Source organism: Pyrgilauda ruficollis, unplaced genomic scaffold, assembly GCF_017590135.1.
Source record: "Pyrgilauda ruficollis isolate IOZ18807 unplaced genomic scaffold, ASM1759013v1 scaffold28, whole genome shotgun sequence".
Taxonomy (NCBI): domain Eukaryota; kingdom Metazoa; phylum Chordata; class Aves; order Passeriformes; family Passeridae; genus Pyrgilauda; species Pyrgilauda ruficollis.
In genome coordinates, this window is record NW_024524155.1 from 2,481,234 (window position 1) to 2,502,473 (window position 21,240).

General features: G+C 46.3%; 1 protein-coding gene across 1 annotated transcript; it reads right to left on the reverse strand.

Annotated features, from left to right (window-relative positions):
• Nucleotides 1-4,304: 4,304 nt before the first annotated feature.
• Nucleotides 4,305-20,175, reverse strand: TMED10 (transmembrane p24 trafficking protein 10). The gene is made up of 5 exons (XM_041471864.1): nt 19,900-20,175; nt 15,776-15,896; nt 11,365-11,438; nt 6,972-7,098; nt 4,305-6,528 (listed from the first exon to the last, which is right to left on the reverse strand). Exons 1-5 carry the CDS (start codon nt 20,125-20,127, stop codon nt 6,407-6,409), a joined length of 672 nt encoding a protein of 223 aa, XP_041327798.1. The 5' UTR covers nt 20,128-20,175; the 3' UTR covers nt 4,305-6,406.
• Nucleotides 20,176-21,240: the final 1,065 nt, after the last annotated feature.

Genomic DNA, 21,240 nt, shown 5'->3' on the forward strand with positions numbered 1-21,240 from the left:
NCCCGCCCCGCCGGGCCCGGCCCCCGCCCCGCCCGCCGCCGGGCTCGGGGCGCACCGGGCCGCGGCTGGCGCCAATCCGCTTCCCAGGGAGAGAACAGTCCAACGCCAGTTTCGTGGAAAGTTTTAGAAATAAAAGACTGTCTGAAGTAACTGATTTATATAAAAAAAAGTAATTACTGCTTCCTGTTACACAGATGTTAGTGTTTCTTTTTGCTTAGCCATGCTACACATAATATACATTATTGAAAAATAATTGACACAAGGGAGAACACATACCTGGATAAACACCACGACTGTACACCAAGCACAAAGAGGTCTGCGGGAATAGCGAGAGCACTTGGAGTGGATACACATTTCACACTGTTAATAAAACACAGCCGTCTCCCTCTCTGTGCCATTCACAGTTCATGGATTCTCGCTCTGACGAAGAAATAAACTAAAAGCTTCATAAATCTTAGAGCTGAAGCTACAATTACTTCTCTATCATGAAGAAGTAGTTGCAACCCTAATCTTAGCTTGGTGATTCATTTTCTTCACAAATGATGCACACCATCATAGCTTCAATGTTTTATTTTCAAAGTTCTGCAATCACAACTACAGATGAGAAAGCGGAGTTGAATGATGGAGAACGTTCACTTCAAGACAGTTGATCCAATGCTTACAGGAGACCTCAGGAGCTGAAGCACAAAGCCCTAAACCCAAGCACAATGGAGCCCAGTCAGCTCTTATTTCACTACCTTGGGAAGATACTTGAAAGAATGAGCAATGCTCCTTGCAAGGTGCTGAAGGTTCAAGAGCTGTTTGGCATTATATACACCTATTTGTACGTTATACATCAACATCCATTTGTCATGCACTGAACCTATTTCCATACAAAGATGATGTCCCTAGGACCAGCAAAGACAGCATGTCAATTTTAGGATAAAGAAGCTTGCAGTAATGGATGAAAAAGCTCATATGTGTCTTGCTAAAGATCATTTGCTCCCTCCCTTGGAGAGTACTTGGGAAAATGTCACCTGGCAAACAGTAATCATTAAAAAAAAAATCTACATGAAAAAATCTCATGAAAAATGGAATTAAGGAATTTGGAGTTGTAGAAAATCAGAAGACTAATTGAAAAAGTCAATTTTCATTTTTCCTATTTGAAAAGTAGAGCCATCTTGACCATTATTATCTACAGTATCTTACAAATTCTTCCACAAAATGCTTACAGTAGTAGATACAATCAGGTTTAGCCACCCCACAGCATTGCCTTTACTGCCCTGTAAGAAGCAGGCAGTAGCTCTCACAGCAAGATGCCCCTAAGGTAGCAGTCATGGTGCACTTAGGTTTATTGGAATATGACTGAAGAATGCATACCTGACTTTACACTGTATTTTTCACTCAAGCATTTAAAGAAATCAGACCATCAAGCCCCACCAAGGGGCAATGTGTCATTTTCTCTCTTGCAAAATGAGTATTGAAGGATGAATTTGGGTAAAGGTAGGAAAACTGTCATTTAAACCAAATCATAGCAAGCATCTGCCTTACTTCAAAGATCTCATTCATGGTTTTCAGAGTCAAGGCAGTACATTGGTTATATTACTAAGGAAATAACAGCCCACATTTTACAAGGAAAATCAGCCCATTCTGAGAAAGAAGTGACAAGGCATCTACATAGTTAATTATAGTTAAGAAGACAACACCATGAAAATCCTGTTGCATATGTATAACAAATACTTTACGTGTGAGGGAAGATTGTCCAAACAAAGTACATTGGGGGAAATAAAAGCCCAAGCAGCTGGTATGGGTGAGAAAATGCTATAGGGTAAAACTCTGCAGCAGGTCAGACCAGAGCTGCCATGGGACACAGCAGGAAAACACAAGCACCTTGTCTCCTCTGCTTGCCTCATCTATTGGCAGCTGTAGGAACAGCATCCACCAAATATCCAAGGAAAAACAAGTTCTTACCATTACAGTTCCAACAGAACATCTTGGTGCAGTTTATGCAAAGATCATATAATGCAATCGATTTAAAAGCTCAGGGGAAAGCTACCTCGGGAATATCAGTTGTGAAAGGAATTTAAGTGACAGGAAATCACAGAAGTGAGAGAAAGCAACGTGAGCATGGTCCTGTCATTACTTTTTTTGGGGTTATGTGCCCCCAAAGCAAGTTATTCAACATGTACATTTTATTGCAGAAACTGAAGTACTAGACAAATTAGTCCTTTGGGAGATAGCAGCTTTCTCCAGCCATGAGCTAAACCAATGATCCTCACAGCATAGATCACTGGGATGGACACCAAGAGATCACAGGCCCTCTGGCAGGCTGTGCCAGCGAGCTGAAATCCAGATGCTAATGCAGTGAGTTTGAGGTGATGGACCTCTGGCAATAGAAGAATAGAACAGGAATCTGTTACGACAGTTTTGCAGAAAGTTTAAGTCACTTCAGCTGCAGCTGAACAGAGAAATTTCCAGCTCTGATGGAGTCGCAGTAGCTCCTGACAGTCCTTCTAGTGCAAAGCAAAATAGGATTCCTACAAACACTACTGAGCAAATACAAATGTTTTAGTGCAGTGGCAAAGGCTTGGGGTCACTTGTTTCAGGTTAACAGAAAGGTCCAAGAAATGCCAGCTCACAGTTTTTCTAAACCCTCTGCTCTTTCCAGCCTCCTCAGAGAAAGGTTACCTGCCTCTGGTCTGCCAAGCTACCACACCATCACATGCAGTGATTTGGAGGAAGAAAAAACAAGCACAAGTCTGACAAATTTTCCAGGTGGATAAGGGCAGCAGAAAAAACCTGCCAACACTGAACTCCTGTAGTCTTTACCAGACCAACCTTTTTTTTTTCTTCTCTGAAAGATTTATCCATTTCAGGTTTGTGGTCTCTCTTTCCCAATAAGCCACCTTCAACTTAAGAATTCATTTCCCAAAGACTTTGTTCACTAAAATCATGGTCATCTCAGGCATCTGAAAGACAAGTACAGCACATGGACACAACTAAAGATATGGGAGACAGAAATATACCACGTGAATTGACAGAGGTAAGGAGAGGCCACGCTACTTTCCCAAACCTCTGCCTCAGGACCCACCAAAATTTATGGGCAGGAATCCCTTCATGATCTTGACAACCAGTTGCCAAACTAGTTTGAGTCAAATGTCTCTCATCTGCCAGAAGGTAACACAGATGTTGTACACTTGGGTTACTTCTCACATACCTGAGCAGCTTCTAAAAAATGAGTAAAATGCTCATCCCCTCCCACATGTAGGCAAACAGCAGCTGCAGTGGGCACCCTGTACTGGGTGCAGCCCACGCTGCAGAATACACCAAGATAAACCTTACTTAGGAATGCTCACGTGCTGAGTTAAGTACTGTGATAATTAAATCGTTAGTCACATTGACAAGTGGGTGGAAGAGGCTGGAAACGTCTGATGCAGTTTGCTACAGGCAATCATACATCTACCAGTGATGCATCTGTCACAAAGATGGGCTCAGACCCAAGCATCTGCAACAGCTCAACTTTAGGCTATTTCCCAGAAGTGAAATGGAATGAAGACACCAGCCCTGCATCCCCAGTGCTGTAACACAACCAAGACCCACTACCAACCTACCGCATGCAAGCAGCTGTATGATTTCACATACTCAAAATATTCATCTGGGGAAAGAACCTGCAGAGGCTAATCCTTATCTAAGGATCTGGGAATTTCCTTTCCTGAAATTCTCCCTGATAGTACTAACTAGTTATCTAGCATTTATATGTCCCCAGTCTTGTTATGTGGCATATTTCACTTGGCTACTGCTTAACAAAAGGCTTGCAGGGTCAGCAGAGATCTGAAGCATTTCAGTAAATACTTAACCACTTTCTTCATTATCTGCCACTCACATAGTACCAACTCATCTTTGCAACAGTTTTCAATCTCCTCTAAAGTACAAAACTGAAGGTACTTCTGTTTGTCTTAATGAAAAAAACTTTACATGAGAGCTGGTGGTGAAAAATTGGATCTTGAACCTCGGAGCACGAGCCCTTGTTTCACTACCAGCCTCGAAATTCCTCCCCATAGAGCAATATAATTAGGAAGTGGGGAGGGAGAAAGGCAAAAAATGGTAACATGTATTGGGACACCTCAACTGCTGTGCTGGTCCCACTCCACAGAGAAGCCTGTGCACCCTTCCCAAGGCTAAAATTAATTGTTACTAGAGAAGCCTAAGGTTTGTGGGGACTTTGTTTACTTGCTACTTCCTGAGACAGGTCAACTTTCAGGGAACAGCAGCCTGTAGGAACATGCACGAAGAGGACAAGACTCACAGCAACAAGGTGAGGTGGGTTGTTTTTCCCCAAAAAAATTTTTATTTGAGAAAGCTGACAAAAGTCTCCCAACCAGTCATTACAGGTAAATCCACACCAGTGCCCCACACCTGCTCCCCAGTAACTACTCCAGTACAGTGAAGATCAAAACATAACACCAGAACAATGAGAGTGTAACAGTCACCTGGGGAACTTAAGGCCTCACCATCATTTTTAAGATAACTTTGTACTGAGATAAGGATGGGGAGAGGATATCAAAACAGACAAGACCAGAAAAGACCCTTTCTTGTACTGTCTTTTCAAGTTATATAAAAACAAAAGCAAAACCTTTAACAGATCTACAGGCTTCAAACTGTAGGAGCTAAAACTATCTTCAAATGACTTCTGTAATTCAGTCCTGTGGCACTGCTGCTGCTCTGCACTGTAACAGCTTTCAAAAACATACAAGGATAAAATGGATGCAAGGGCAGAGGAGTGGACTTAGGAACCCAATATGGCCTTATCAAAAAACAAACAAATTAAAAGCAATCAAAGTACTTGCAGTGGAACTAACAACTCCAGGAACTGGGGAATGGCAAAGGACTAATGTATTTAGATTACAGGAGATCATCTTCACATGCTCTTTTCCACTGCCTCACCCTGGACAACTGTTTCCTTCCTAGTAATAGATCAGACTCAGGTCAGAAATTATAAAACTATGCTTTCTTGAAACTGCTAGGCTGGGCCCAGGGCCATGACCACCCCATCCCCACCCAGAAGTATCTAGACACAGGACACCAGAATGCTGTGCTGCTGAACCACTTGCTCTGAAGGAATGCAGACAAGATGACAGAACTGTAATCACTGCCTAAAAACTGCAACAAGTCCAGGAAGTTAACCTGCCTGCTTTTTCCCAGCCTGGCTTTTTTAACATAGTGCCATCTGGACAGCTGAGAAATGGTGAGAAGCTGCTGGCTCTTACTATCTAGTACTACACAGGAAAATAACAGGTCTGTTGAGGGCACAGTACAGACTGCTCCCTTAGATATAGAATAAGCCTATTCCCAGCCTGTACTGCCTTTTTGCAGTTCATCCTTCTTCCAACTCCTCTGCTACCCTGCACAGAATCATTATACCCTCAGACCTCAATGCAGGGCACAGGCCCTCATGCCTCCTGTGAGCATCAGCTCACTCTGCTTTGAGGTCTCATAAAATGACATTCAGCCAGCTGCCTGGATAGATGAGAAGTCTCCTGCTCAGTGTAAGAGCAAGTTTCCTAGCATGACCTGCTCCCATCTGCTCTGTGACTGTATCTGACCGAGGCCTCCTGCACAAAAGGCTGTTCCTGACCAAGGTTTTCAGGAAAGCTGCTGCACCATTTCAAAACAAGAGAGGCAAATCCAAGACAAACGTGGGGGAAGGGTGGGACCAAGGCTGGAGAGCTTATTTGAGCAAAGCAGGCTTCTTTCCAAGTTCAAACACACTTCCAAGCCTGCCTTAGAAGGCTCCCCTTCCTCCAGGCTGAATCACCATATGCTCAGTGCTCTGACCTGTCAGCACAAAGACACCAGCTCCCACAGGGAGAAACACAGAGGTCCACGACAGGGACCAAACCTTGGAAGACCCTCTATTCTCAGGCCCTGCTGGAATGATGAATCCTATTGCTTTGCACTCATCTCCATTTGCTCGAGGCTTAGATCCCAGCTGGTGAGGACAGGGAATCCCCCTGCTCTGCCCCAGTGTGACCTGCATGCCACCTAAAGAGCGCAGCAGGGTCAGGTGGTTCTGAGTAACACTGCAGTCACAGACAGATGGGAGACATCATCAAGCCATGATTATAGAAGGAGAATAGACAGCGCAAAAAACTTGCTGCAGCTGTCATGGAAACATCTTTTTTTATTTAATCGCTGCCCCAGGAATACCCAAACCCATCATGACCTCCCCCACCCTCAACATCCAACAGGATTTCACAAGTCCCCCATTGCCTCCGATGTTCAGGCTCCCCTCCCCCTTTAGGGTCCAAGTTCCTCCAGAAAAGCTTCAGTCAGTGGATATCATCTGTGAGATGGCTCCAGGAGGCCATGGCTAGGTCCCAGCAGTGTCCAGCTGGGCCTGAGAGGAGGGGGAAGAAGATTTGCTCCTTTACTCAATCAGCTTCTTGGCCTTGAAGAAGCGACGCAGATAGAAAACCTGCCAGGTGGCCAGTCCGATGAGACAGCACATGGAGAAGATGCTGAAGTACAGAACCCGCGTGTTTGTCGACTCTGAAACAGACAACAAACCATTGCACCTGAGTCTGGCATCACAGGATGCACCCCAAGATGGCAAAATTTCCAGGACTACTTCTCCTCCCCCATGCAAGAGCAAGACAGTGTGAAGGCAAGGGCACCTGAGAACCAGCAGCACTTGAGAATAAAAGCAGACAGAACAACAAAAAGGATAACAAGAGGGAACAAGGTGAAGCTGTGGTTAATGGGCAACACAGAATGGAACAGAGTAATTCCCATTAGGAATGGAAACAGGAAGAAATGATTTCCAGAGACAGAACAACAAGACTCAGTGACTGCTTCTGTTTTCCCTTACTAGGAACAGAACAGGCAGAGACCACTATAATTGCTTGATCTCCAAATGCTGCCCTAATAACACATTTAACAGAAATGAGGGGTTTTAGAGTTCCATCCCTCTGAAGGGACACACAGGCTCTCACCATTTGTGTCCCTCATCTCCTCTTCTCGCTTCTTCATATAGGCAAAGTCGTTAACGATGGACTCTGAAAGATCTTCCAAACGCCTCAATTCTACTTCCAGGGGTTTCAACTTCTCCACTTTAGCAATCTAGAAAACAGGAGAGTCAAATCACTGAACCAAAACCAAAAGCTCCCACATGGGTTTTTACTGCCAGTTTGAACCACTCCTCCCCACGCACTACAGATCTGGGGCATCCTTCCCCTTGGGAAATACCTCTACAAGCCAGAAACTACCATTGCATAAAGCACTATCACTTCTCCCACCTGTCTTCTGAAACACACTTTCCTACTACTCCACCTACACAATGGAGGAGCACAGCATGCATGCAAGCACACTTCTTCCTTATTTGGCTTAATGTTAACTAATTCACAGTTGGCTTCTGAGGAGTGGGTAGAAGCTCTTGCCACATGACTAAACCTCCAGTGAGTGTAAGTCACAGATTGAGATACAGGTGACTAACTCACATACGTATACGATACAGTTCCATAGGCACACAGGCTATTAGCACGGAGACTCCCCTCGCTAATGCCCAGAGGGCCCAGGCAGCCCGGCTCCCAGCAGCAGCGGCTTGATTATCGCACAAGAGCTCGGGGGTTTCACCCCTCAGACAGAAGCTGCAGGGCAGCACAGGCTCCCGGCAGGGACCCCGGAGCCAGCGGGTGGCGCTGCGGGGCCGCTGCCGGGCCCGCTCCCGTCGGGAACCAGCCGCTTCCTCAGGAGCGCCGGGCCAGGCGGGACACCGCTTCTGTGCGCAACGCCCAGCCCGCAGCACACGGCTCACACGCTTGGGATCCGAACCCAAAAATCCGCTGCAAACTTCAATTAAAGCACAGCACACAACAGCAACTGTTTAAGCTGAATGTGCAGACGTGTGTCTCTGCCCCAGCTGTGGCTATAACCTGACACACGTGTTACATAAAAGCTGTGACACAAGGACACTCAAAGGAAGCTAACTGCAGCTCCTGACACTTCTCCAGGGTGTGGGTAACTGCGGTTCTTTAACAGAATTTGTCACTATTATCAAGAAGCGACAGGGCCCTGCCATGAGGCCAGATGCTGTGTCCCCAAGTAATGCAGCAGAGGAAAAATGATTTAGAGAAAACACACAAAGCACCTGCAGTTCACCACCAGTCTCAGCCTCACAGATTATTCAGATAAAAGCTGCATGATGGCCATCTCTCAGCGATCCATCTCTCAGCTGACAGGCAGGCACGAGGGCACCCAGCACGAAGGTATCCCCAAACTGCCACTTCCAGATGCAGCTGCCTGGGCATCAGAGCCAGAGCTGAAGAGATGCTCGTGACCAAGCCAGTGCTAGCTAATCAGCCCTTCACTGAAGGGTCTCCACATGACACACATATCCTGGCAAGCAGCAAGCCATCAAACAATCATCTGAGGGTTTTTATGCTGAGGCAAGCTGTATATATAGCTCTGCCAGCACAGCAGTGTCAGTTTGCAGTGTGTTTGAGAGGAGGGGTGGGAAGAAGTAGGTTAACCCCCTCCTGCTTTCTAGCCAATAGGTTGTAATGACAAAACCTTGAGGCCTGGCCACATATCTGCCAGCAGAGACCTTTGCTGAAAAACTGGCACCAGAGTCTGCATATCTACAGCCCAGACTCTGCTGACACTGCCAGAGCAGCAGGTCTCTAACACACACAAGGTCTTGGGCAGCTGTACTGATATGCTAGCCTTGCACTGACCAGCTCCATTATCTTCCTTGAGGGCTCATTTCCTCATTCACATAAGGCTACAAGGGTTCCATTGGGAAAAACCAGGCTTATCTGCTCCATCTGCATCCCTTCAGCTGCTCTTAACAGGTGTAGCTACAATCTAATAGCTACTTTTAGTCCTGCATGTATTCCAAGATGTGTATCTGAATCACAGAATCAATTAGAGTGGAAAAGACATCTCAGATCAAGTCCAACCTAGGACCTAACACCACCATGACAACTAGGCCATGGCACTAAGTACCATGTCCAATCTTTCCTTGAACATCACAACCTCCCTGGGCAGTCCTGGAACCTTTTACCCCTAATGGACCCAATATGCACAGCTGCTCCAAGAGATTTTGTAAAAAAGCCCACCAAGCATCTGTGATGGTGGAACATCATCATCCTAGAAAGAACATCTGGAGTACCAGCACCAGGATAACAACTCCAATGAGCTTCCCAGGGGTCACCTAAAGATTTGTCAAAGCCTAACTCTCTTCTAGCATAGAAAGAGATACACTATAGCCAAGACTTGATAAGGAGTAGTCAATGTGGGAAAAAACCTAGATCATCACGCATTCTTAGTGCCATCAGAAATCTTTTCACTTTTATAAGTCTTCATTTCTACTTCTTGAATGGATAAAGTTATTCCTCCCAAACCCAGATAATTAAGATATGACTTTGCAGTTCGATTTTCTAATCTGGCTCACTATTCCAGCTGCTTTGCTCCAAGAATGTCTGGATCTATGAAAGTTTATGAAGCCAGACTTAGGCAGTATCAGTGACCCTCATTAAACTCCCTGAATCAAGTCTCCTTGCAGCCATTCAACAAGAAGGACTAGGGCTGTACAACAGGTCACTGGTACCCAACAACACATGAACATCACAAGCAAAAGGCTCAAAAAGACTGCAATTCCAAAAGAGAAAACTGAGCAACATTCCTGCCCTCTGAGACCTTACCGCAACAATCAAGTCTAAACTCACAACTACTGCAGCAAACTGAGAGGAGAGATGGTGAAAAAAAACCCCATACTGCTTTGCAGTGTGGTTAAACATCTATAGCAGCTGTACAAATAACAAGTCAGTTTGAGTCCTTTGTAGGTATCTGTTCAACAAGGCTCAATACAGTCTACAACTTTGAGAGGTCCTCACAAGTCAAGGATGCTTGCCAGGGCTGCCAAAATCTGCATTTGGTATCAAATGGGACTGCAAGTCTAAAGTCTTATTTTCTTGTTATTTGTCCACGGACCTTTTCTCTCAATGAGCATAAGAGATGCATTTATTCCAAGACAGTTTCATCAGTCCAACCAGTGAGTGTGCAGATACACAGGCATAAGAGAACCTTTCTGCACAGCAATGGTGCTTCTAGGTAGCACTACAGTAAAGTAACTCTAGAGTATGCTGTGGGTGCTCTTTAAAGGGATTTTGTAAATATAGCAAACATAATCCTCCCAGTTACACTCTCAGGGATTCACCCCATAAAATTTCAACATCTTGCAATCCCTCAGTCACAGGCTGACAAACAGCTGGCCCTATGAGCTCTCCACTCTTCCCTGACCCCAAGCACATTTTTACTGTCCATGTAGGACGAGCTCCAGACTGACTTAAGCAATGATTGCTCTGCTCTTCTCTGACCCCAAGCACCTCCTTACAGTCCACATAGGAAGTGCTCCCAGCCAACTTAAATCACCCAAGACCAGACAGCCCAAAGTTTGAAAGGATATAAAAACAGCAGCATTACCATCTCAGGTTTTTGTTAATTTTCTACCTGGCACCATGCACAGCCTCCTGTGCTACCCACTCTCCTCTTTATGGCATCTCCCATGCCCTTATGCACAGTGGACACAACAATCATTTGCGGGACTCCTTCTCCAACAATAATTCTCATTTTCTCAGGCACAGGCTCTGTACTGGGGAATGACTGATCCCAAAATCTAGGGAGCCAAATTCTATCATGCCAAAAGCATGACATCTGCCACAAAGATTTGGCATCCAAACCAGTCAGGACTGTCTCAGCCACAAAGTAACTGCTACTCTACACAGCTGGCTCTTGGGCCTAAGCAAGCTATGTCCTCCTAAGATGGAAATGTTTAGGCTTTTATGTCTATTTCCAATGTCATGCCTTCAAACCAAATACCCACTCCACAGCAGCTACTATTCTGCCAAACACCTTTACATTGATACACTGCCAGTTCTTAGAAACACACAAGCGCCATTTCAGGCCTGCTGAGCCAGTACATCTTACAGGTAGGAAGGTAAGAACAGTAACATTGAAACTTGACCTTTAAGAAAGGATCTGATATTAACTTAAGATGACCTCTGCTGCAGGAGCTGGGGAAATGTCACCTCTCAGTTGTCTTGCTGCCTCTAAATGCCTATGCCCAGAAGCTGGGTCATGCTGACCTAGCGAAGAAATTCACACATCAGGCTCCAGTTCCCAGAGCACAGAATCAATTCTAGTTGATGTTTGTCTTTTTTTTTTTTTTCCTCCCATAACACACAAAGCTTCACTGCAATTGTAGTTTGCAGACAGGCTTTCATCACCACTGGGAAAACAGCTTCCCATCACGAGCCCAGATCTACAAAAGCATCACGTGAGTGCTGGGAAAGGGAAGCCTGCAGTGCAGGCAGCCAGGGGACATACCTCCTCGTAGTTCTTTGCTTCAACGCCATGCTTCATATCCAGAGTCACGAGCTGGTCCGGCATCCTCCCTGTTCCTGGAAGCATAATGAAAGGATTCCTTGTGTGAAACATTCAGCCTGCCAGGAAATCACCAGCTCTTCCCACCAGTGAGGAAGAACTCAAATCCCTCCCCCCTCCCTCCCTCCACGTCTGCAGCTAACTGCGGAGGCAGCACAGTCCAGCCTAAAAATACAGAGACTTCACAATAAATCCTGGCTGAAGGAGAGCCTCCCAAATATAATGAGAACAAGCTGTAACTAAAAGCACTGAGCGTCTGCAAGATGCAAATCACTGTAAAAACCGCAGAGGATTAGAACACGAACACCAGCTGCTATGAGACAGCCTAGTGAAAGACAAGTCACTGGAGGGACAAATATTCAGCTGGGAGGCCCACGGTCACAGGAAGTGAACAAGCAACTTGTCAAGGTTTCTGGGGCTGTAAATGGCTTTACATTCAAAGGAGCAGTTGATAAACTGCTCCAACTGAGGAACATGGCATATGAGGACTACTGACCCTTACATGCTGGAACACCTGCAGAAGCCAAGGCAATCCTTTTACTAACCATCTCAGATGCCCAAGAACCACACTGCTAATACAAACCCCAAGAGCAAGAGGCTTCTGAAGCTGAGAAAACACTGCCTCAGAGAGCTGCCAGCTGGAGCCACACTAACAGCACATAAGGCTGCAGTCACCAGCAGAGCAGGTATCTTTCAAGGCTGATAACCCAGGCTAGGGAAACCTGTGGCTTACAGCTTCTTCCAACTGCTACAAACTGTCACATCTGAGAACATTCACAAGAGGAAAAAAAAATATAAGATAGTCATATCAGATACTCTCAAAAATGCTGCACATCAGCTTATCTGAGTATCATTCTCTACCACCCACCAAGAAAATGCCTGTATGTAACACATTTCCAAATCCCAGCATGTTGGGACATACAGCTGTCCTCAGCTGGCTGCCAGCAAAACACTAGGTCTGAACCTACTTAAACCATGAATTTCAGAGTCTCTATCCAGGAGCGTGTCTAATACTCACATTTTGTCTCAGAAGGCTGCCAGGTGGGCATTCCCTCAGTCCATAAACAAATTCAATACACAGGTTATGCTCGGTCACTCCAGTTGAAGCTAGGAATATATTCCAGATCTTTGATACAACATCCCCAATTTTTTTTTCTACCCACTCCCTGAACAGCTCTTCAACACCAGAGTAGAATCACCTTCTACTGCTAGCAGGACAATGAATAATCCACTGGTAAGATGGTGCACATCAGCTACAAACCGCTTCCTAAGTTTCTTTATGGGAATGCACTATATAAGAGCCCAACAGATAAATTATGATTAGGATGGAATTTTGTTGTTTTCCTATAAAAGACTGGCTACTGTAAGAAACCTCTGAAGTCCCAACACTGTTCTTTAACAGACAGGCTGTATACAACCCCCAGTACTCCTTTCCCCAGTCACAAGTTTTGACTGCATATGCCACACACATTACTGGCATGCACAGAGACAGGCAGGTAGGACAGACAACAGTGGCTGTAGAAAAAAATTCACAGCACACAGTTCAGTGAGAGGTTTGTTTTTAGTGGTGCTCAAATTATAGCAACTTGAACTGAGAGCTGAAGTTTGCAGGAAGAGATGAGAAAGATGAAAGACCAGTGAACAGAAGAACAGAGCTAGAAGAATTAATTTGCTAGACTGGAAGGGAGAAGTTGCCAAGAGGCAGTAAGAAATCAGAAACCTTAAAGCTGCCAGCTGCAAAGGGACAGAGAGCAGACATTTTGCAAGAGGTTAACATTGTCAGGAACTGGCAGGAACTCAAGCTGCTCTCCTATAAGTTTACTAAGCCCAAGGCAGCTCCGTTCACAGTCACCAAATCCTCAGAAACTCCTTGCTTCTCTGGCAGCTAAGGCTCACCAGAGCAAGCTGGATCAGCAGCAAAGAGAAAAACAGTCAAGATTCAGAGATCATGAACTAAACTGATACCTACATTCCTGATACCTACATTCCTCAGGTCTTCAAGAGGTCATCTCACATGAGCACTGAACTGTTTCCTGGGAAATTACGGGAGCTCTTAATTTGCAAAGTCACTGGAAAAGCAGGATGGTTGAACTAAACATCAAAAAGTTTTCCCACAGGAATTCCAGAAAAAATTAGTCCTAACACTCTTAAGAAAGTTTGGGAAGAGAAGGATTACAGAAGAAGCATACAGTTAAAGATTAGCACACAGAAGAACCCTAAAGGGAGAATGCAGTGAGGCCAGGCTGTTCACCTGAAATCAGCATATTGTGGGAGATTAAATGTGCCTGGGTCAGGAAGACAGGACCATACTGCCTAGAAGAGGGTAAAAAGCCCATCATGCAAATACCCACAGCTTCAAGAAGCACCCTAAGAACTCCTCCATTCTGATAAGGTGAACCTTCGCTATAGGATCTCTTTTTCACTTCCTCTTCCTCATTTCTGTGGTTAGGGATTGAGAAATCCCAGCTGCTTGCACCCCTCAGATCCAACTGCTCTACGTTTCCTCTACCAACAGTTTGCCTCTTTCAATACTCCACAAACATCCTCCTTGGCTGCTGCCCTAAGTCCTGATTACTTACTTGATGAGACTGGGAAAAAGACCATAATCTTTAAAGAGAAACATGGGAATTAAACAGACTTCCTAAGTTCCTCTATTCCCGTGCTGACCTTACAGGGGAAACTTCCTTGTGACACGGTTACTTCTTTCCACGTACCTTAACCAAGTCCTGCAGACGATCAAGCCTCACTCACAGTGTCATGTCCCTTACTTTAATACTTCCTTGACTTCCAGCACAGACATGGGAGATCTGGAGATACCCCAGGTGGAATTTGGGGCACCTGGGTCCAAAAAGAAAGCCTCCAGAAGGGGATCCAGTTGCTCAGTTGATGAGCTCCATATTTTGGCAGCTCAGTGCCCCACACGTCATCAAGGTAGAAACAGCTTTTAGAAATACATACTCCTCAACCATGTTGAAAGCTTTAAAACAAACTTGCAACAAGGGAGTCAGGGAACAAACATTTGGTACAATCAAAACAGTTGTAAGGGGCTCGGTCTAGGCAAGAAACCTCTGCTCAAAAGCACCGAACTAAGAGTCTAGACACAACTAAAGAAAGAAACCTCTCCCACTTCAGTGTGTGATCACATGGAAGCTATGAAAAGGTCTGCAGGACCGTCTGGAGACTTCTCAAATACCCAGGTGTTGGAAAGTAAATAGCATGAGTGACTCCCAGATGAGTCACTACTGCCTGCATGTCTCAATGTGTTAGGGAACATTTGGAAGTCCTACCTTTGGAGTAACATAAAAACATAATCCTGAGCATTTGGGGTCACTATTTCATCTGTAAAATACTACAGAAGAGATGTTACAAGCCAGATCCCTCCCAATCCCAGCAAAGAATATAGCCTTCTTAAAGTTCTCTTCAACTTGCAAACTATTCACATCTTATATATGGAGCAGAAATAGCAAAACAGCAGTTCCTTTCAACTGATTTGAGGAATGCTGCTAGTGAAAGCTCTGTGAAACACTCTGGGATCTTTTAAGACCTAAGAAAAACCAGGCCCAAGGAGCAGAACTCTGACAGTACCCATGAAAAGATGGAGCACCTACAAACTTGCATGCACTCACACCACTACAGATGAGACTAGAGCCCACACACTGGCCACTTCCAGCACGTTTGTCCTGAAGCTGAGCTCGGGCAATACACGCGTCACACTCACAGGAAACAAGCCTCAGCACTCGTTAGGCAACCATCCTTGCAGCACAAATGCAAAGCTGACGTCCCTGCTCATTTCCCCTTCCCTTTATTGACCACTTCAAGAGCAGTTGTGGGTGCAAACCAAGGACACATTCCCTATACACACACAATCCAACCTCATTAAACAGTTGTCAACCTATCGCAGGATAGCTACCAAGAACATATTGTGCATAGATCACATTCTAACAAATGGGGAAGAAATGGCCTGCTGGGGTGAAAGAGAGGTCCTGGAGACGATGGCACCCAGCTCTGCCCTGGCTCAACTGCAAGATGGGGAGAAGCATGAAACTGGCAAAAGAAGTGTGGTTTGCTCACTGGTACTGCCACTCATTGCAACTGTGGTGACCTCTGCAGGAGAAATGCCCAATTTCCCTTTCAGAGGAAACCCAAGTGCTGTACACAACAACCACAGAGGATTACTTCAAATGCAACACACAGAGCAGATGTTCTGCAGTGAGACTGGCCACAACCTCCTGAAGATCAGCTCTAAAAGTCAAAAAGTGTTCTGTGGACCACTTTACTCATATTCCAAATCCACATAGCTACACAAACTTGATCAGAAGCTAGAAACAGCCAGCACACCTTTCATTTCACTTACCCACAGGAAGTTTGCTCTCAAAACAGGCCTCAAACATATCATAGTCTTCAGTGGTGAAGGCAAACTTGCCCTTGGCGGCATCCTCCTTGGCATACAGGATGTGCCCAGCTGAGTCAGTTATCTGTAAGAGGGACAGTGAAGGTAAGAAACACTATTTTGCTGCCGTGAGCTCATGCTGCCTCAGCAGCAAGAGTAATCCTAGCATCCCCTTTGGATCTGCTGCTTTCTCCTTTCAACAGTTTCTTTCCCTCTTTGTGACTACATCAATTCTTCCCCTCCTCATCCACACACCAGGAGCTGACGAAGTCAGAGTGACTAAGAAATAATTTTGACTCTTAGATCAAAAAACCACCAATCAACCAAAAAACAACACCCCCCACAAAAAATATCTATTGACCAAAGAATCAAAAAAAATCCCAAACTGAAACCCACTAATTTATCTTCGTTCTGTGAATCCCAAATACAGACTACATGTAAGAACTACAGCTGAAACAAACTGTCATTCATTGCCTTTATTGTGCAAGCAAAATTCATGAATTCCCATAGCAACAGAGATAGGGAGAAGACTTATGGGACAAGAGTCACATTCCCCAGAAGATGAAATGGAGAAGGGTACATCTGTTCCTCTAGAAATGAACCATGAGTGTGGCCCTGAGTTACACAAGTTTTGGGTGCCAAAATCCATAAAAGTGGCCACTTCAGAGGACGATTCAGACTACACAGACAGAATAATGAGTGCTTTGCACTAAGTCTATAAAACTACTAAGAATAGGCAAAAACTGTGGAAGGTCTACAAAAATGCTTCAACAAAGAGTATAAAAAGAAAGGACACGCATTTCATGACGCAAACTTGAGAATAACTGTGCTCAATTAAAGGCTCCATCCAGCTGAAACACCAACCGGGGAGAGGGGTGAAAAAAATGGAAGGTGTTACAACACTGCATGAAAACGAACAGTGTGTATTCCACTGGAGCGCTTCCCATTTTCCCTCAACATTAATTTTTAACAGGTATGTCTGAAACAGCATGGACACTAAAGTTACTAGGGGTCTTTGAAAGTCTTAAGAGATGAAGAAAATAAAAAGCTTGGGAATAATTTTAACAATAAGACCAAAGTACACAAAATAATTTGTGGCATGGAAAAGGTAAGTCAGACATACTACTTTATTCCAGCCTTTTTCCATGTACAAAGGCCATGCAGAAGGGTTATGCACCCAGAACTATTCTATAGAAACACTCTTTATTCTTATTAGAGCACCTACTTAACTCTCTGGCACTGGATTTGAAACAAGTGTGGACTTACTCATGGATGAGAGTTGCTGCATTAGGTAAGAAAAACAATCAAGTATATAAACTCTCACACTTTATGGTATAAACCATAGCAGGCAAGACTTTAGGAACAAGCTTCCTCTATATACAGATTATCCCACAATGGCCTGTTAAGGGATTTGTTGTAGCTGCCCCTGCACCATATGCTGTCAAACGTCTGCGAACAATGAAGAGCACTGTTCTCCATGCAGCAGCTCAGAGCTGTACCTGTTTTCCAGTGGCAAGCAGATTAAAGCACGCCTGCACGGCCAGGTGCAGGCAGCTGTGCTGCCATCCCCTTGCCACAAGCCACCAGCTACCTGCTTTCTGGAAGCCACTAGGCACCGGGAAGCACTGGGCCCAAGTGAGCAGGCCCATCTGCAGTAGAGGACTGTGTACGTTTGACCATGCCAACACAATGTAAAAGCCAGTGATTTGGCCGCGACATGGCATGCGCTGTTTTAGTGGAGTGGTCACAATTAACCAAGATGCCCCATCAGCATGACACCGTATATTCTGCACACCAGGTTCTCCATCACAAAAGCAGCTCTCAGATGCCCCTATTATTTTGAGCACTATTTTCCTATGCCTCTGTAGGCAGCAGAGCTAATCTTTATGCAGCTTGATCCACTTTTGCCCTTTGCAGCTCATGAACAGCATTCTGGACACTAAAAGCTCTGCTATCCGCTTTCATCAAAACTGAATAGCATTACCCAAATCAGCCAAATACACGGCCCATTCAGCCGGTGTGCGAGGGCGGAGAAGCTGCTAATAGCCCAGCCAGAACGCTCGTGGGGGAGTCGACCTGAAAGGAATCTTTCATGCTATTCTAACGTTATTTACGGTAAGGCAGTCCCCCACAGACAGGGCATTGTTCGCCCTTGACAAACAGCCCGATGCCGTCGGGCTCGACAATGGGGCAGAGGCACGTGGCCGCCAAAGAGAGCCCAGGCGCCCCACGCCCCCCGCAGCAGCCAGCTGGCAGAGCCCGCGGATTCCTCCAGCACACAGGGTGCCACTGTTAGCGCTGGGCTACCACACACACAAATCCCAGCGCACCGGCAGGAACCCAGCTGAGCCTGGGCAGAATTAACTACCAGCCTCCTCCCGCCTCTGTTCGGTGGCCCAGTCCAAGGGGCCAGAGCAGACCATCAGTGCAGAACAGAGAGTACCTGCAGACATCATCCCAGAACTGACCCTTCCCACACAGACCACAGAGAAAGCAGGCACCTATCAGAGAGGTTTCAGCACTTATAACAAGCCCAGCATATTGGGAGGACACAGCACAACTGAACAATAAGAAGGAAAGCAGGAATTGCACACATTACTTTTGCTCCTTTGTAGCCCTTCAAACTATACATGACTTTTAAAAATTATTTCATTTTATGGTTTGAACAAAAAAAGAACTTCTACAAGCAGTACCACCCAGATACCAGTTTCATCAGCAAAGCCAAGCAAGACTCAAACATGGGATTCACTGGTTCACCATCACCTCCCTAGATAAGTCCTGTGTAATGAAAGTGACTTTTGGAAGAGACCCTGGGGTCAACTGGCCTAAGAGTGGGCAACCTGAGAACCAGGAGGCTTGGTTACAAAGCAGTAAATGACAGATGGGAACATGGCACTCCATCTGAAACACACGTGCCTTACCAGGCAAATACTACACCCATATTTTAAAGCCTTAATGCTGCTTGGCTCTGCCTATACACAGAAGAGTTTCCTCTAACAAAATGAAGCAAGAAGAGAACATGGTTTTTAAAAAAGTAAGACTCCAGAAGAAGCCTTCCCTAGCCATAACCAAGTACAACTGTCAGTGCCAGGGCCTTCAGGCATTGGTAGGCAGATGCTGAAAAGGCAACCTGATTTCAGGAGGTCTAAAACACTGAAGAAAACCAAGTTCAGAAACTCCTGAGCTGAACATTCTGCTAAGTTTGTGTGCTTACTATTGAAACTTTTGGGAATGTAGACAGAAATAAAAAAGGGGGCAGAAAGCTTGCTATGAACTAAGTAGCAACAGACCTTATTCAGCTAAGGTGGAATTTTGAAGAAAGCCTAGGAAAGGCAGATTGTGGACAGAATTTAAGTGGAGTTGTTGAATTAAAGTGAAGCTGTTGAAATTTTATGGCTGTGTGTCACACGGGTGTATTAGTCACGAATATTCTGCCAATCCTGTACTTCCTGAACATCCTTCAGTATAATTTTCTTCCCTGCAGCAAATATCTGCCTACCTAAAATCCATGCAAGCCACGACACAGCAAGATGAGAATAGCCATTTTGGGCACCACAATCTGGTACAGCAAAATTTTCTCGGCCCCCATTCCACTGTGCCAGGATCCCGTTGTGCCAGGCCCTAGGCATGGAGGGAGCCCTCGGAAAGCCACGTCACCATAGCTCTTTCCTGCTCACACGGTGTCACCAGCCTCGGTACAGCTTTATCGTAGCGGCCCATCTCGCCAGGCGCCGGATAATCCGCATCGTGTGCGGATTAAATGGCAGACTGCGGGACGGGCCGCTGCAACCGATCTTTGGGGAGAAAAAGCTCCTATTTGGCTCAAGCTAAAACGCTGCCCTGGTCGCTCGCTGCCCAGCCCCCGGAGCTCCTGGGCGGGCTGGCGGCCCCTCGCACAGGGCGAGTCCCGCGGCGCAGGCCGGGGCCGGGCGGCTGTCGGCTCACGCGTGGGCCGGTGTCACGCGTGGAACACGTCACCCCTTCCTTCCTTCCTTCCTTCCTTCCCCGCCCCGCACGGCCGGCGAGGGGAGGCGGGGCCGCGCCGCCCGCCCCGGCCACCCCCGCCCCCCCGGCCGGCGGGGCCGCACCTTGAGGTTGGCGGAGGGTCCGGTGGAGGAGCCCGGCGGGGCGCTGATCTCGTACTCGCCCGTGACCAGCGTGTCGCGGTGGATCTCCTCCCGCAGGCACTTCCGCGCCTTGCCCGGCAGCTGGAAGGAGATGGGCCGCGCCGGGCCCACCAGCAGGAGCAGCAGGAGCAGCGGCAGGAGCGGGGCCCGCCCGAGGCGGGGGCGGCCGGGCAGCGGCGGCAGCGGCATGGCGGCGGCTCCGAGTGCGGCGGGCCGGGCCTGCCTCCGCCGCACGTGACCGCCGCCGCCGCTGCGTCAGCGCGGGGCGGGGCCGGGGCGCCTGACGGGGCGCGGCGTGAGGGCTGCGGGCCGGGGCGCCGAGGCGTGACCCTCGTAGGGGGCTGTTTCGTTATGAAACAAATGAGTAATGGAGTTAATCCACTAATAACGGAGGGGAGAGAGTAATAAAGGTTTCTCTCATTAAAGAATTGGAAAATTAGAGCAAAACCGAGCGGTGCTCTGAGGCACAGGAGCATTGCGGGGATGCACAAGCAGCCGGGGTCTCCGTGAGGCTGCCTGGCGGCTGGAGCTTCCTTCACTGGGAGAGACGCTTGCTGTTTATTGTGTGGGGTTTTTCATTTTTTTCAGGAGTAACTTCCCTCTTGACTTCTTTACACAAGAAAATTCAGTTTTGTTGAATGTCTCGTTTCTTTGCATCAATGCCTTGCAAATACCATTCAATAGCAGTATCCAAGTTTTTAACAGCAAATAAAATGATGCTGATTTTTGAAGACAGAGCATTACTTTTTTCTCTCTTCTTCCAACGTATACTCTTTTTTCCCGCTCTTGATACATTTTACTCTTTAGTCAGACAGCATTAAGTAACCACTGACCAGCTTTGGGCTGCTGCTTCCCCTGGCACCACGTCCCCTCCATTGCCAGGAGGAACACGCACAGGCGGGAGCAGTGACTTGTTCTGCGGCATAACCTGCGAGCAGGGAGGAGGGAAACTGCCCAGGTGTGTGGTTATGACCACCACGGTTGCAGTCAGCTGCAAATATTTCGGGTGTGCTAAGATGTAAGGAAAAGCAGGAAGAAAGAAATGGATAGTAACATTGCTAGAAAGCAAAATATCTTTCTGGTTTCTGTTAGCTTGAATGGTTTGAGTAAAAAAATTGAGTATAAAAAATTATAATTGTTCCACTTTTATTCCTTAAACATCACCCGCTGTGTTCTCTCTCTGGTCAAAACGTCTTTAATGACAAGCAATAACAAGGAGTTGGTATGAACTTCAATTTAAAGAGGCTTTAGTGGCAAATTCCATGCTTGGATGTTCACCTGTGGAGCATTTTAAAGAACATT

Bases quoted from the DNA above. Each gene is read 5' to 3' on its own strand.
- TMED10 (XM_041471864.1), bottom strand. From the start codon at position 20,127: ATGCCGCTGCCGCCGCTGCCCGGCCGCCCCCGCCTCGGGCGGGCCCCG. The intron at 11,439-15,775 runs GTAAGTGAAATG...TTATGCTTCCAG, and splicing joins TGAGAGCAAACTTCCTGTGG to GAACAGGGAGGATGCCGGAC. The intron at 6,529-6,971 runs GTGAGAGCCTGT...TGTCTGTTTCAG, and splicing joins GGAGATGAGGGACACAAATG to AGTCGACAAACACGCGGGTT.